The sequence below is a fragment of the Musca autumnalis genome, unplaced genomic scaffold (assembly GCF_047663935.1).
Source record: "Musca autumnalis isolate F117 unplaced genomic scaffold, ASM4766393v1 scaffold_3, whole genome shotgun sequence".
Lineage (NCBI taxonomy): Eukaryota > Metazoa > Arthropoda > Insecta > Diptera > Muscidae > Musca > Musca autumnalis.
In genome coordinates this window covers 28,766,209-28,780,478 of record NW_027411866.1, presented here as the reverse complement: position 1 = coordinate 28,780,478, position 14,270 = coordinate 28,766,209, and the positions used below count along the sequence as shown (strand labels likewise).

General features: G+C 36.3%; 2 protein-coding genes across 3 annotated transcripts; one reads left to right on the top strand and one right to left on the bottom strand.

Annotated features, from left to right (window-relative positions):
* The first annotated feature begins 309 nt into the window (after positions 1-309).
* Positions 310-8,255, top strand: LOC141399448 (ficolin-3-like). 2 transcript variants are annotated; one of them, XM_073978210.1, is made up of 6 exons: positions 310-449; positions 3,987-4,102; positions 4,170-4,268; positions 7,336-7,410; positions 7,477-7,944; positions 8,010-8,255. In XM_073978210.1, the coding sequence occupies exons 1-6, from the start codon at positions 384-386 to the stop codon at positions 8,182-8,184; spliced, it is 999 nt and encodes a 332-aa protein (XP_073834311.1). In that variant the 5' UTR covers positions 310-383; the 3' UTR covers positions 8,185-8,255. The 2 variants fall into 2 exon arrangements, with proteins under 2 accessions (XP_073834311.1, XP_073834310.1); XM_073978209.1 differs by having other exon boundaries at positions 348-845.
* Positions 8,239-12,502, bottom strand: ND-42 (NADH dehydrogenase (ubiquinone) subunit ND-42). The gene is made up of 4 exons (XM_073978211.1): positions 12,425-12,502; positions 11,422-12,126; positions 8,578-8,976; positions 8,239-8,506 (listed from the first exon to the last, which is right to left on the bottom strand). The coding sequence occupies exons 2-4, from the start codon at positions 12,124-12,126 to the stop codon at positions 8,408-8,410; spliced, it is 1,203 nt and encodes a 400-aa protein (XP_073834312.1). The 5' UTR covers positions 12,425-12,502; the 3' UTR covers positions 8,239-8,407.
* Positions 12,503-14,270: the final 1,768 nt, after the last annotated feature.

The window sequence follows — 14,270 nt, the reverse complement described above, 5'->3', positions numbered from 1 at the left end:
CTTCAACTTGTCCAGGGGACTTTAACTCAAATTTATTAGACAATCCAGCTCACATCTACTTCTAATACACTATTAGATCTGTTTTTTGTTAACAATCCATCTAAAATCCTTCTGTACGATCAAATTGCAGCGTCATGTTTTTCTAAAAGGTGTTCTACACGGTATGTTTTTTACATAATTGTGCATAGCAACTGTCACTTTTTACAAATCTGAATTTTGTACACATGGTGTGAACCATACAGAAATTTCAATGCATCAAAGTGTTATGTGCATACATATGTATATTTTTTGAATAGAACGCGCTCTATTCTCGTCTGTACAACCAAAGGTAAACAGCTGTTTTGTTTGTACGCGATATAAATAAAGAAAACAACAGAAAACGAATGAAAAATAAAATTTTGCCGTGCAGAAGGAATTACATATGGGCGAAAAAAAGTGACATTTGCTATGTATGAATATGTAAAAAACATACCGTGTAGAAATCCCATAAGCACGACTTAATATTCCTTACCTATGAATTCCATTCACCAGACATTTTAACCAGACATCTGCTTTCCGAGATTACAGGAGTATTAGCTACAGTGATCTGAATGACAGATTAAGTCAGATAAATTGGTGTGAAGTATACAGAATACCTACAGCTGATCTACAATTACAATTTCTTTAACAAAACATTCTTCAATTGAATGATTCCACTGTTCCGATGAAATATAAAAACAGCAACCCTAATTCGAAGCCCTGGTTTAACTCAAATATTAAAGTCCTAATTAAAAATAGAGATGCAGCGTATTTCCGGTGGAAGCGCTTTAAAACAACAGAACTCTACGATATATTTCGTTCCTCCCGTAAGTTAGTGAATAGAGCGATTAACACAGCAAAAATTGAGTACTACGCCAGTCGTTTTAGTTCTGCAATAGACTCACAAAGTACTTGGAGAACAATTAATGACATTGGTCTTGGGAAATCGAAGACTACGTCCACCTTTCAAGGTGATGTGGATGAATTAAACAAAACATTCATTAATATTCCGTCTCTTCGAGCAAATTCTTCTTTTTATGATAATATAGAAGTCTTTGCTGATGGACATTTTGAGTTTAGAAACGTCACTGTAGATGAAGTCTTACAGAGCTTCGCTGCCGTCAAATCTAATGCCATTGGGCCTGATGGACTTGACCCCAAGTTCTTACGGATACTTCTCCCAAGTCTTCTGCCATTTATTACACATCTTTTCAATACTATTCTCGCAACCAGCACTTATCCTGTGCAATGGAAACATGCGAAGATTATACCTGTTTTGAAGTCTAACTTGGAATACCGACCAAAAGCGATTCTATGTTATTTGTCCAAAATATTTGAGAAGATACTGCACAAGCAAATATCTGACCACATCCATCGGAATTCGTTGATAATAGAAACCCAATCGGGTTTCCGGGCCGATCACAGTTGTACCAGTGCACTAATAGAAATCTCTGAAACAATAAGATGTGCGATAGATGATAATGATCTCTGCTTTCTAGTTCTCCTCGATCACTCTAAAGAATTTGACACAGTTGATCACAACAACCTTTGCTTCAAACTACGTAGATTCTTCAATTTTTCAAATACTTCGACACATCTTATACAATCCTATCTCTCAAATAGATCTCAATCCGTGTACTCGGGAACGAAAGCTTCTAGAGCCTTGATGGTTGATAAAGGAGTACCACAAGGATCTATTTTAGGACCTCTACTTTTCACACTCTATGTCAATGACCTTCCCCTCCAATTAGTACATAGCAAGGCACACATGTATGCGGATGATGTACAGGTCTACATTAGTTGCCCTTTGAACGATATTGTGCAGTGTACACGGAAACTAAATGATGACCTCGAAAATGTTTCCAAGTGGGCCAAAGCAAATGGCCTTTTACTGAATCCAAATAAATCCAAATGCATTATCTGCCACAAAAATAAAAAGATCACCTTTGAAAGTGTTGACATTTTACTGGACCACAATATAATTGAAATTGTGTCTAGTGCTAAGAATTTGGGGGTCATTTTTAACTCATCTCTTAGCTGGGGAAGTCATATTAACGTTGTGGTAGGACAAACTTATGCTAAGTTACGTGCTTTATGGTTAACCCACTCGTTCACTCCACTTCATATACGTGCTCTCCTAGCAAAAACCTTCCTGTTACCCGGACTAACCTACAGATCCGAGCTCTTTGCAAATTGCGACGCAACGAGCAAACGTAAATTAAATATAGCATATAACAGCATTGTGCGTTATGTTCACGGGATTGGTAGAACAGAACATGTGTCACCTTTTACTCGATCACTTTATGGAGTTAATTTTGATGATTATTTGAATATGAAAAATTTAATTTTTCTTCATAAGGTCTTAGTCAAACAAAAACCTATTTACCTGTTCAATAGATTAAAATTCACAAGATCTAATAGAGGCAGAAAAATAATTCCCCTAAAACGCCGTAGTTTGGTGTCTGAACGGCAATACTTTATTGGCACCATTCGTCTGTGGAATTCTCTTCCAAGTCAATTGCAACGCATCAGCAACGTTCATACATTTAAAATTAAACTTCAAAACTATTTTCGAAACAATGAAACTAACACCTAATCCTATATCATTGTTTATGTTTATTTTTATTTTTTCACTTTTTTTCTTTTTCTTGTTTAGCTTTTGTGTTAAAACCCATTATTTAGTATTAATATTAATCTTGTATTGTGTTTTTTATTATATAACTGTTATCCTGTAAAGAATTTTTTTTAAGAAGGATATGTATCTACTACAATAATTCCTGTGCTTTAATTTATAAGATTTTTATCTTGTTGTGCAGGAATATCAAATAAATAAATATCAAATATCAATAAAAAAAAAAAAAAAATATCAGAAAAAAACATTATTAGCCATATCGAATACTAAATACCAAACTTCAGTCATTTCGGTAGGATAATGTGGCTAAAATCTTCAAAATACTGAAAATCGGACGGTACCTTCTATGGGGGCTATATCAAAACGTGGATCTATACTGAAAAATGTATGGGGAAACATTTTGTAGCTCCAAAGAAAATTTAATACAAAATTTTTGAGCCAGTTGGGTGAGAAAATGTGACCAAAACCCTTAAAAACACCTAAAATCGGGAGGTGCCGTTCTATGATGGCTATATCAAAACATGGATCGATATAGCCTTGATGGCTATATCCTAGGAGTAGTATAAACTTCTGTAGAAAAATAAAAGCTCTGCGAGCTGTTTCTTGATTTCAATAGGCTATATCGACTAAGAATTTTATGCTGATCAGTAATATATACTTTACACGGTCTCCGAAGAATATTTCGAAGTGTTACAAACGGAATACAACTTTAATTATGCCTTCCATTGTACTTGAAGATATAAAAAACTTTATATAACAATAAATATAAAATGTATTCGAATTTAAGTAATTTCATTTCGCAATAGCCATGACACTTAATGCATTGCAAGTCAAATAATCAACTTCAATGTACCTTTAATGACTGCGAGACTAAGTTCGCCGGATCCACTAGTTAGTAATAATTAACGAAATTTGTTGGTAAATTAGCAATCAAAATAAAGTTTTTTTTATACACATTTTTCATTTATAATTTTGGGTTTTAATTTTACCGATTTTTGTAGGTATCCAAAAATGCGTTAGATAATCCCACTACTGGCCTTTACTCTTTTTTCTTGTTACCGACAAAGATCAGAGAATATACATAAATAAAAAAATCATGAATTAAAAGTTAAAATAAAAGTTGACATAGCTGTTGCTATCGCTAGAGCTTAGCGACTACTTTATTTTAGTCGCTAACTTATCGAAATTCGTTAATTACCGAAATTATAAGCATTTTAATACAACAATTATTTGGTAATGGCAAAATGAGTTACAGAATCGCACTACTACTTTCCAAGCAATTCCGTACCATGATGACTGGGTTTTTTATATTCTCATTTTTTGATCTTTTTTCTAGGATCCTGTGGCAGAAGATAATCAAGATGTTTTATGGCACGTTCTCTACACCAAACTGAATTTGATAACGAATGTAACGGAAACTTTGAGTGAAACGGTTTCCCATTTACAAGATAGGTACAATTGAATAGTTGAAGTTGAATAATCTTTGCTTTATTGAATACTAAGCTTTTATTTCTTCCAGACAACGTGAACAGGAAGATCGTACATTGAGCTTAATGGAAACTTTAAATGAAAATGCCAAAAAATATATGGATGAACAATTTAAGGAATTGACAGACAGGTAATTGAATAACATCAAATTTTATGGACCCAAATTATCTTGCAGAAAATAGTCTTGGGCGATAATTTAAAGCTTTAAGTATTTTGGACAATGAATATGAATTGCCATACAGAAAATAGCCTTGAGTTATAACTAAAAGCTATAGGTCGTTTGTATTATACATATGTATGTACATATATCTGATTGTAATTCTCTGATACGCTTGAGAATTGTACAGCCGCGGCACGACTCTATTCAGAATCTCTTATAAAAAGACTGTTGTACCTTGCTCTCTACAGCATAAAAGTCCTTCCTGCACTGCTAGCAGGAGAAGGTTCCTGTCCACAGTCATCCTTACTTGCCACATATGTATGTAGGTCGAATGTGACTCCGGTGATCTTAGGTTAGTTAGTGGTGTATGAAAGATTTAATGGTGAATATTTCCAACTTTAGGTCGTCTGAAAGGGTGATAAACGGGAAACATTGGGGTAATAAAGTTTAGCGAATCATTGGGGTAAAAAAGCTTCAGAAAACATTGTGATATTAAAGTTTCAGAGATTTCTACCTCGGGGAAGTCTTTTGATTCCTTATTCCTGAATTACATATAGGACTGGCGTACCCACATACATACATACTTATAATTGATTATCCAAGGTTTCACAAAAGGTCGTTTGATGGTGCTTGATGTTCTCAATGTGCAACAAAGTGAAATGATTTTGTACCATTCAATTATTCTGGCGTCCTTGACGGTCTCCAGTATGGTTATCTTCCCAAATGTAGAGGGGAAAGTAAAATACCTCCAACGAATAATACCAAATTTCAGCCACTTATTGTGGCAACAACCTTCAAAATACCGAAAATCGGGAGGTATCGGTCTATAGGGGCTATGTGAAGGCGTGGACCTATACCGACAAAGTTCATATGGAAAGTTTTATACCACTAAACGTTGTCAATTGTTTAGCCCTGTTCCTTTACGTGCAAGAATCTTCAATTTTTACCACTTTTTACTCGAAAAGCGTTCCTTTACTTCAGAGACCATACAATTCATATGGGTGCAGTTTTCAACTTTTACTACTTTTGCCGGTTTTACCATTTTCAAAAGTAAAGGAACAGACCAATTGATGTCAACCCAACTGGGTTGTCGATAAACGTGTTAATCCAAAAGGCACAATTCGCAAAAAAAACTATTTTAAAATGGTAAGTTCAGTGGAATTGATTTTTGATCATGAAGAAAATGTACAGGACATGAAATCTATTAGAAGAAATTTGAAATTAATATTTCAAACTGTTGTTTTATTGTTATTTTCACCATACTTTTGATACACAAAATTAATAATTCATGCAAATAATCAACAATTGTTAAGAAAATGTTTTTTCCTTTCAATTTTACTTCTTGTTTCTTCGAAAATATTCACTGCAACTGAAAATAACTGGTTGCTGAAAAATAGCCGGTTCGTCAACTGGGATTCGTAACTTCAGTTGAACGTTGCCATACATAGGGCCATTATTACATGTGTTCTTTTACTATCTGATGGATTTGAAAACGAAAAATAAACCAATTTAGAGGCATTAAAAATATGTATGTATATATTTTACATCGAAAGTTAATTCCAAGAAGCTCCTCCTTGAAATTCAAACACCACTTTTAACTTTAAGTTAATCGGAACTCTATAAATCTGTTCGGTAAATCCAAAATATAACAAAAGAATACTTATAATAATGGGGGATAAAGTAATTTTGACAACTGACAACTCCACTCAACGATAATTGCTATCGATAATCGACCCCATAAGAATTAAATTTCAGCCATTTCGGTGGAATATTGAGGCCAAAACCTTCAAAATACCGAAAATCGGGAGGTACCGTTCTTTGGGGTTTATATGAAGGCGTCTACCTATACCGACAAACTTGTGGGAGAAAGTTTTATACCCACAATGAAGACTAAGTACCAGACATTTCGGTGTGATAATGAGACGAAAACCTTCAAAATACCGAAAATCGAGTGGTAGCGATCTATGGGGACTATATGAAGGCGTCGACCTATACCGACATATTTAGGGGGGAAGTTGAATACCTTTAACGAATACTAAATACCAAATTTCAGCCATTTCGATGGGTTATTGTGGCCACAACCTTCAAAATACCAGAAATCGGGAAGTACCGTTCTATGGGGGCTATATAAAGGCGGGGACCTATACCGACAAACTTGTGGGAGAAAGTTTTATGCCAACAACGAAGACTTAGTACCAATTTTCAGCCATATGTAATAATGAGGCTAAAACCTTTAAACTACCGAAAATTGGATGGTACCGTTCTATAGGTCCTATATCAAAACGTGGACCGACATACCCCATTTGCAATACCAAACATTCTAGGAGTAATAGAAACTTCTATACCTAATTACAAAGCTCTATCTAAAAAATTGCGAGCTGTATATTGATTTCAACAGACGGATGGACTTGGTTATATCGACTTAGAATTTTACCCTGATCGAGAATATACATATATGCTTTATAGGGTCTCCGATCTGTTACAAACGGAATGACAAATTTAATTATACCCTCCATATTATGGTGGAGGGTATAAAATTACGAAAGAACATATTTGCGTTGCTACAACAACAAAAACTTCCATTGTCTGTTCCCTGACTGTTCTAAGAACGGGAATAAATAGATGAGCTGTTTTGTGGGAAAGGGCTAGCATTCAGGGTATACACCCTTAAAGCAACACTGTTTCAGTGCATGGTTTTTCAATGAGTTAGAGAGAGAGAATTCCTCTTTGCTTGCTCGCGAGTAAAGGGCTGCGGAATACCGCCTTAATGCTTTACAACTGTGCAAGTGGTACCATTGTGGATCGTGACAGTATTTTTTCTTAAATCGCTATAGTAGTTGGATATTGTTGTAGAACGCCAATAGTAGCTTGATGAGCGATTTCTACTGGCAATCAGTTCATATTCGGTGCTATGGCATCTTTTAGTTTGCCCTTGTCCATGATAAATAATTTGAGGAGTTGTATTACTTCAGAAGATTGCTTTAGATTTAATTTTAAGACTTCAAAATCATGGCTAAAATACACATTTCATTTTCAGACAAATTGAACAGGACTCAAAGTTAACACAACTTGTAGAAAAAATGGATGAATATTTTTCTGAAAGCCATAAAAGGTAAGATTTTTAGATTGATTCTTTATGCAAAGATAAAACCTCAAGGCGTCCTTTGTTTTCTCTCAGATTTGATGAACTCACTGCCAGACAAGATAATCAAGAAGACTTAATTGTTGCCTTATCAAATCAAACCCAAGGCTGGACCACAATTTTACGTCGACAAGACGGTTCAGTTGATTTCTATCGGAAATGGTCCGAATACCAGACTGGTTTTGGTTTTCCAGATGGTGAATTTTTTATCGGTCTTGATAAACTACATGAAATCACCACCAAGGAACCGATGGAACTATTGGTTGTTATGCGTGAATATGGTGGTGAAATGATACATGCCCATTATGATTTGTTTAGAATTGCCGGTGAAAATGAGAAATATGCCATTAAAGTTGTGGGCAATTATAGCGGAGATGCTGGTGATGCCATGGAATATCATCTTGGAATGCCGTTCTCAACTTATGATCAGGATAATGATGATTCGACACGAAATTGTGCTAGCTATTTTAGAGGTGCATGGTGGTTTAAGTCCTGCTATTCTAGGTGAGATTATTTCTTTTTAGCTGTGGAGAAGCGATGTTTATAACGCTTAATTGTTTTTTCTTTAGTCATTTATGTGGACCCTATCGTTCGGAGGCCAATGCCGATCAAGCTGGTGTCAGTTGGGATAAATGGAAGGTGGACTATTCATTCCAGTATGCTGAAATGAAATTAAGACCTAAACTATATTGGAATTTAGACAGTAGTCCCAAAGAACCAGAAGACGAGCCATTGCCACAGTAATGGTATTAATTACTTACAAATTTTGAAATTTTTCGTAATAAAAAGTGATAATTGTTTAAAAAACCACTATTTATGTTGTTTGTTTTATTTATTATGCCATTCATGGCAGTATCATTGCAAGATCTTGGAAAGTTACTTCCGTTTCTTCCTTTAAGGGAAAGCAAAACACAGATATTAATTCTTTTTAAATTTGCACTAAAATTATGAAAAAGAGGAGGATAAATTAAATTTTATTATCAGCAATGTTCAACTTCGCTTTGGTTAATAAACCACTATCACCCATGTCTTCATTGTAGCCAGGGCGGTATTTCATGCCAGGGGCCTATAGGAGAAAAATACAAATTATTATTATTATTTTTTAAAAAAGAACATCACCTCCCCCCAATGACTTACATTGAACCAAATATCACGCCATTTCTTGCCACTGTCAGGATCACGCAACAATTCGGGCACATCAAAACGTGGCACATTGAAGTAGTTCATCAAATCGGGTTTGCCAGCGGTATATTGAATGCGAGCCTCACTCCATTCACCCTCGTTGTGGAAACGCCAATCTTTCATTTTCTTTTCCATTGGATCGTGATCGAAATTCTCGAAATCGATACGTTCGATATCTTCAACAACGACTTCGGTTTCACCACCAGCTGTCCAATCGTAAATCAACAATTCAGCATGGGTGGCAATATCTTTAAGATATTGTTGTTTATAGATGTTTTCCATGTCACGCAAATAGGCATCAGTGAACACGGGCGATTTAACCTCATAATCATTGTTGCGGGCCTTGATGCGTTGCTGAAAAAAGAAAGACAAAACATTAAAAAAACGAGTAATAATGCGACAAAGTCCGGCCCATCGGACCATCATATCAGCAGAAGTTAGCCGTTCACTAGAACAATGCAAACCACAACGCAAACAGAGTCCTCCAACACCATAAATCAGCGATAGCTAATCAATGCCACGACGGCGGGTTCTTCGATACATGATTTAACCATTCAACACCCGTGTTACGGCCAGCGGTACAATTTTTTGTATTTGTATCGTTTTTCTGTGTTGGAAGTTACATATCCCGGAATGCCTGCTCTGGGTTCTTTTGGTCCGTGCCGGGACGGAGGAAAAGCCAAGGACAATATGGTGTGCTCAATTTGTCGCATCCGCATCTAACATACTCAAGCTTCGGTAAGATGCAATAAGTGCCTGGAGTGGGGACTACGACAGGGACTATGTTGCTGTATGCCGCGTGAACACAACCCCTCGCAGAACTTCCAAAAATGCATTGTTTCTGAAATTTAATTGCAATGGACTCTGAGTTAAGATCCACAACCGCAATTCAATCCCACGACAGTGGGTTCTTTCTTACCGGCTTAACACGAACCATAGTGTTTTAGCCTGCGGCTGCCAACCCAGCATCAAACCTATGTTTCTACGTAAATTGCCTACAACAACAACTGCTGCTTACAGCGAGGTGGGGGATTAGCTTCCCTATTGCATCCTGCTGTCGAATGCCCGATGGGATACCAAACTTCCCAGCAGAGGCGGCGGGATTAGCAAATGAGCGTGATGAGGCTCGTCGAGCCAACTCCAGTGACCCCAGAGTCAAGAAGCTTACCCTGGAAGGTTGGTCGGTACACATAAGCGGAACAAGTGGTTAAATCATCTGAAGAGTTGCAACATTAGAACCGCAATAAGTGAATTGTGGGCAATAGTTCAGTCACTCTCGAATCCTGGAAAGAAGAAAGATAGGACCTCAGTCACATTTGTCGACTGATCCGAAGAGGTGCGCAAGTGATGGAATTTGCATAGTAATATCTAACCAGTTGCATGTCATCAGCATGGGTTCCGTAAGCAGCACAGCACGGCAACAACGCTGCACGTCATCTCCACACATATTAGTCGAGGACTCAAGCAGAGAAAGCCGTGTCACATTTGTACATCTGTACCCCAAGAACGAAGGATGCATCAACCCTTGAGGATATTCTCATAATTCTCTCGATGATCAAACGAGATGGAAATGGACAAGTTGGTCAACTGAAGTCAACCTCCAACAAAGGACAAATTCAATTTTGTCGAGGGTAGCAAAGCCCTTTATGGCTTTATTTCACTGCAAGGTCTTGAGTTGACATTCAAGGTGAGAAGTACGATCAATGTTAATTCCCTAGCTAGCAGCATTTGGGGTGGAAATAGGGGAGCAAGTTGAGTTAAAGCATTAAGCTCGGGTCGGGTCCAAATTTTTTCCACAGTTAGGTCTCGTAACCCTGATCACAAATATATATAGCTCTTATTCCGAAGTCCATACTTCCCGAGATATGGGACTCTGAAGTTCCGAACATTCCTTTGTATAGAACTTCGACATTTTTGAACGAATAATGCTAATATGGGAACCATTGTAAATCTTATGGTATAATAGTAAACTTTTCTTTAAGAAAGTAAATTTTTTCTAAATAGCCGAACTTCGGCCGGGGATTTAAGACTTCCTCCTATGGACAGATGCAAATATCGGGAGCGGGAATAACAATTTCTTTTAAATTATAATTTTTTCACTAAGAAGCGGGCCTTCGGCCGGGGATTTAAAACTTTCTCTGATGGACAGGTGCAAACCTCGGGAACGGGAACAATTTTGTTTTATGTATCTATACATTTTTCTCTACGTATCCGGTCTTTAAACAAGGGAATTTTCGGAAGTTCAAAGGCGCATATCTCATGAAGTATAGACTTCCCTTATAAAGGTTATACATATTTGTGATCAGGGAGACAAGAGACAAGGAAAATTTGGTCCCGATCCGAGCTTAATGTTTAAACTCAACTTAAGCCTTCCGCCCTATACACTGAAAATGATGCCTCCTCCTTCTTCTTCTCTGGACCATTTACATGAAGAAATTCTTTCCGTACATCTTGGTTTGTTACCCTGGGAGTCATCACAAGCACCATTTGACGTATGGATGGTGCTTTGGTGGATGGCAAATTAGAATACGTAAATGACAACTACAGTAATTATATGCCCCCTTCCGCGAATATAAAAATCAAATATGTACAGCCGAACTTCGCTATAACGTAGATGTTGGAGACAAAAATGTGCTAAGTTATGTAGAAAATTCAATACCAAATGACTATTTTGTGTTAGAACTTAAATTTGTATTTTTTATACCAACTCGTTTCATAGAATTATTCGTTATTGGAATGTTCTTCGTTATAGAGAAGTTCGACTGTATTTCCATTTAGTATTTTCCACCCAATACTCACCTTAACAGCATCAACAGGCATATCCAAATAGATAACCAAATGTGGTCTCAATAGTTCAGTGATGGTATTGCCTCTAATTTCATAGTATACCGAACGTGCACCCTTTGAGACATAACCATGTTTGTACATTGTCTCCAAGAATACAAAATCGGAGTAGCAACTGCGATCCAATACAACACCTTGGCCGGTGGACAAAAGATGTGCCAATGCATCAATATATTGCTCAAAACGCAATTGATACATTAGAATTTGGAAAGTAGGTGTCAAACGATGTTTTGGTTCTTTGCAGAAATTAACCACATCGAAGGAACGGCACGATTCGGGTAATTGTGGATCCAATTGACGTAAATCATAGCCATATGAATTGATATAGAACATGTCTAAATTGGCTTCAGGAACATAGAGCATTTCCAATTCATCAGCCAATTCTTTGGCAAATTTACTTTTACCAGCAGCAATGGGACCCTCAACACAAATGATTTTGGAATTTTCATTTAAACGTTTGGTGGTCTTATCGAACATGGCCTGGAAGACACCAAATTCCTTCTCTTTGTAGGGATATGGTTTGTGCTGAACAACACGGGGACCACCGCGCATTGTTTTGCCCGAAATGAAACGTTGCTGTTGCTGGGCTAAACCAGCCGGTAAGGCGGGAGCATTGCGAGAGCAAAGGCGTATTAAGCCCACTCTAAAGACGGCAGTCATCTGGAAAATAAAGAAAAATTGAAAAATGTTTATTAAATATTGTACTTAAATAAATGGAAGTTTTCAATTATTTGCACAAAATTCCTAAGGCAACAACGGCAGGCAGTCATTTTAGCGCTGTTACATCACACAATTGCAGAGGTCTCCAGCCAAATAACTTAGATTGTTATTTGTTTCTTGTTGGAAAAAATGCTCCGTTATCTTTGCTGTTGTTGCTTAATGAGGGGATATTATTTTCTGGTGTAAAAATCCCTTGATTTATGTTAATTGCTTTGCAAAATAAAATAATAAAACTCACTTTTCTGAGGGGAAAGAAAATGCTCTTCAACAACCAGACGACAAAAATGAATTCCACTGACAGCGGTTTGTCAAAGTGTTGTTGTTTTTTATTTCTTGCAACCAGCTGATTGTCAATTTCAACACAAACAAACAGGGTTGTACTAAAATAGTACTATTCATGAGCGAGGAAAAGAGTGGCAACGCCGTCTATGGGTTCGTTTATGTTCTTACTAGGCGTTTACACAAGACAAGTTATGTTGAAATACAACCCTGATTGTATTAACATTTGAGCTGGTAAGTCGATGGTCAGACTAGCAAGGTTTCTTGAAACCAATTTCGTTAAAGTTTCTTTTCAAGTTTCGTTAGTGTCCACACAGGTTAACGTGAAATTTAAGATTTTTGCGTGTCCTCTTTATTTTACCATTCGCGTTTGTTGTGTTCCTCATACCAATAAAAACAAAACAAACACAAATAAACTAAAAAAAACAACACAAAATAATTAACATTAATAATTAAATTAATAATAGTAGTTAAATTTTCACTATTTCGTTAATTAAATGGTTTTATTACATTTTTTTATGCTTGTTTAGTTGTTAACGTTTGCTTGAGAAAATAAAAATGAAAGAAAATGGAAGAAAAAATCTTGCAACGAATGACAAGAAGAGGCAACACAACAAACACAGAAAACCATGTACATGGGTTTCACTACTTCATACCCCTCGCCTATAAACTTGACGTCGCCATGTTGAAATCATGCTAGTCTGACCATCGACTAAACAATCGATATTCCCAATATAATATTTTAAAATATCGATTGCTATCGATATTATCGTTAAGTTGTCAACACCATTGATTTGGAGATGAAAATGGCGGAAATGTCAATGCTTTTCTTGACATTTTGCACAAGTAAGCTGTGTTCCTTTACTTACCTGAGGTTATCATTTTTACCATTTGTTACCATTTTTAACCTGCAAAGCGTTCCTTAACCCCGAAAAGTGGCAAAACTGGAAGCAATTTTTAAGAGAGTGAGAGAGGAGAGAGAGCGGAAATGGCTTTCTCTTCTACCACACTTTTTGACATTGCTGCCAGTAGTGCGATTCTCTAACTCATTTTTTGAGTTACCGACAAATGTCGGTAAAATTAAAATGCTTATAATTTCGGTAATTAACGATATTATTCGGTAAGTTAGCGACCAATAAAAAGTAGACGTAAAGTTCTACCGATAGCAACAGTGTTGTCAACTGATGTTTGAACTTTTCATTCATAATTTTGCGTTTTAATGTTAACGATTTTTGTCGGTAACTAAAAAAAAGAGTTAGAGAATCGCACTACAGATCTACCATTTTTCCGTTCCTTTACTTTTCTGGTAAAAATGTTCATGGGAGAGCAATTTTGACACTTCTCTCTTTTACCACTCTTACCATTAAAAAAGTAATACCCTAGACAGACGGCAGAGTTAATTTGCATTAAAAATGTCCTAATTTGAATTAATTTTTCACACTGACAGACGATAGTATCTGCATTTATGAAACAGCTGCTTGTGTTGTTTGTTTGTACCCAGCAGACCATTTCATAAAGATTTACAAAAGTTCGCCAAAATATGCGAAACAAATACACTTTCTACCTTTGATTTTTTTACCATGATGAAGCAAAAATAAATTTAATTTATTCGCGATATTTTTGAGTCTTTTTAATATTATAAAAATACTGCATAACTTTAAAAATCATTTGAGGAAGATATAATTTTCGATAGAATTGGTATGGTGGGTAATGAAATTTTTTGTGAAAATAAAAATTTGAAAAAGAGATTTGTTAGAAGGCGTGAAAAACGATTAGCTGCTATTCTACTCGCGAGAGACCACTAC

Bases quoted from the DNA above. Each gene is read 5' to 3' on its own strand.
- LOC141399448 (XM_073978210.1), top strand. From the start codon at position 384: ATGAAAAATAAAATTTTGCCGTGCAGAAGGAATTACATATGGGCGAAA. The intron at 450-3,986 runs GTATGAATATGT...TCTTTTTTCTAG, and splicing joins AAAAAAGTGACATTTGCTAT to GATCCTGTGGCAGAAGATAA. The intron at 7,945-8,009 runs GTGAGATTATTT...TTTTTTCTTTAG, and splicing joins TTTAAGTCCTGCTATTCTAG to TCATTTATGTGGACCCTATC.
- ND-42 (XM_073978211.1), bottom strand. From the start codon at position 12,126: ATGACTGCCGTCTTTAGAGTGGGCTTAATACGCCTTTGCTCTCGCAAT. The intron at 8,977-11,421 runs GTGAGTATTGGG...TTCTTTTTTCAG, and splicing joins TGCCTGTTGATGCTGTTAAG to CAACGCATCAAGGCCCGCAA. The intron at 8,507-8,577 runs GTAAGTCATTGG...TTTCTCCTATAG, and splicing joins GGCGTGATATTTGGTTCAAT to GCCCCTGGCATGAAATACCG.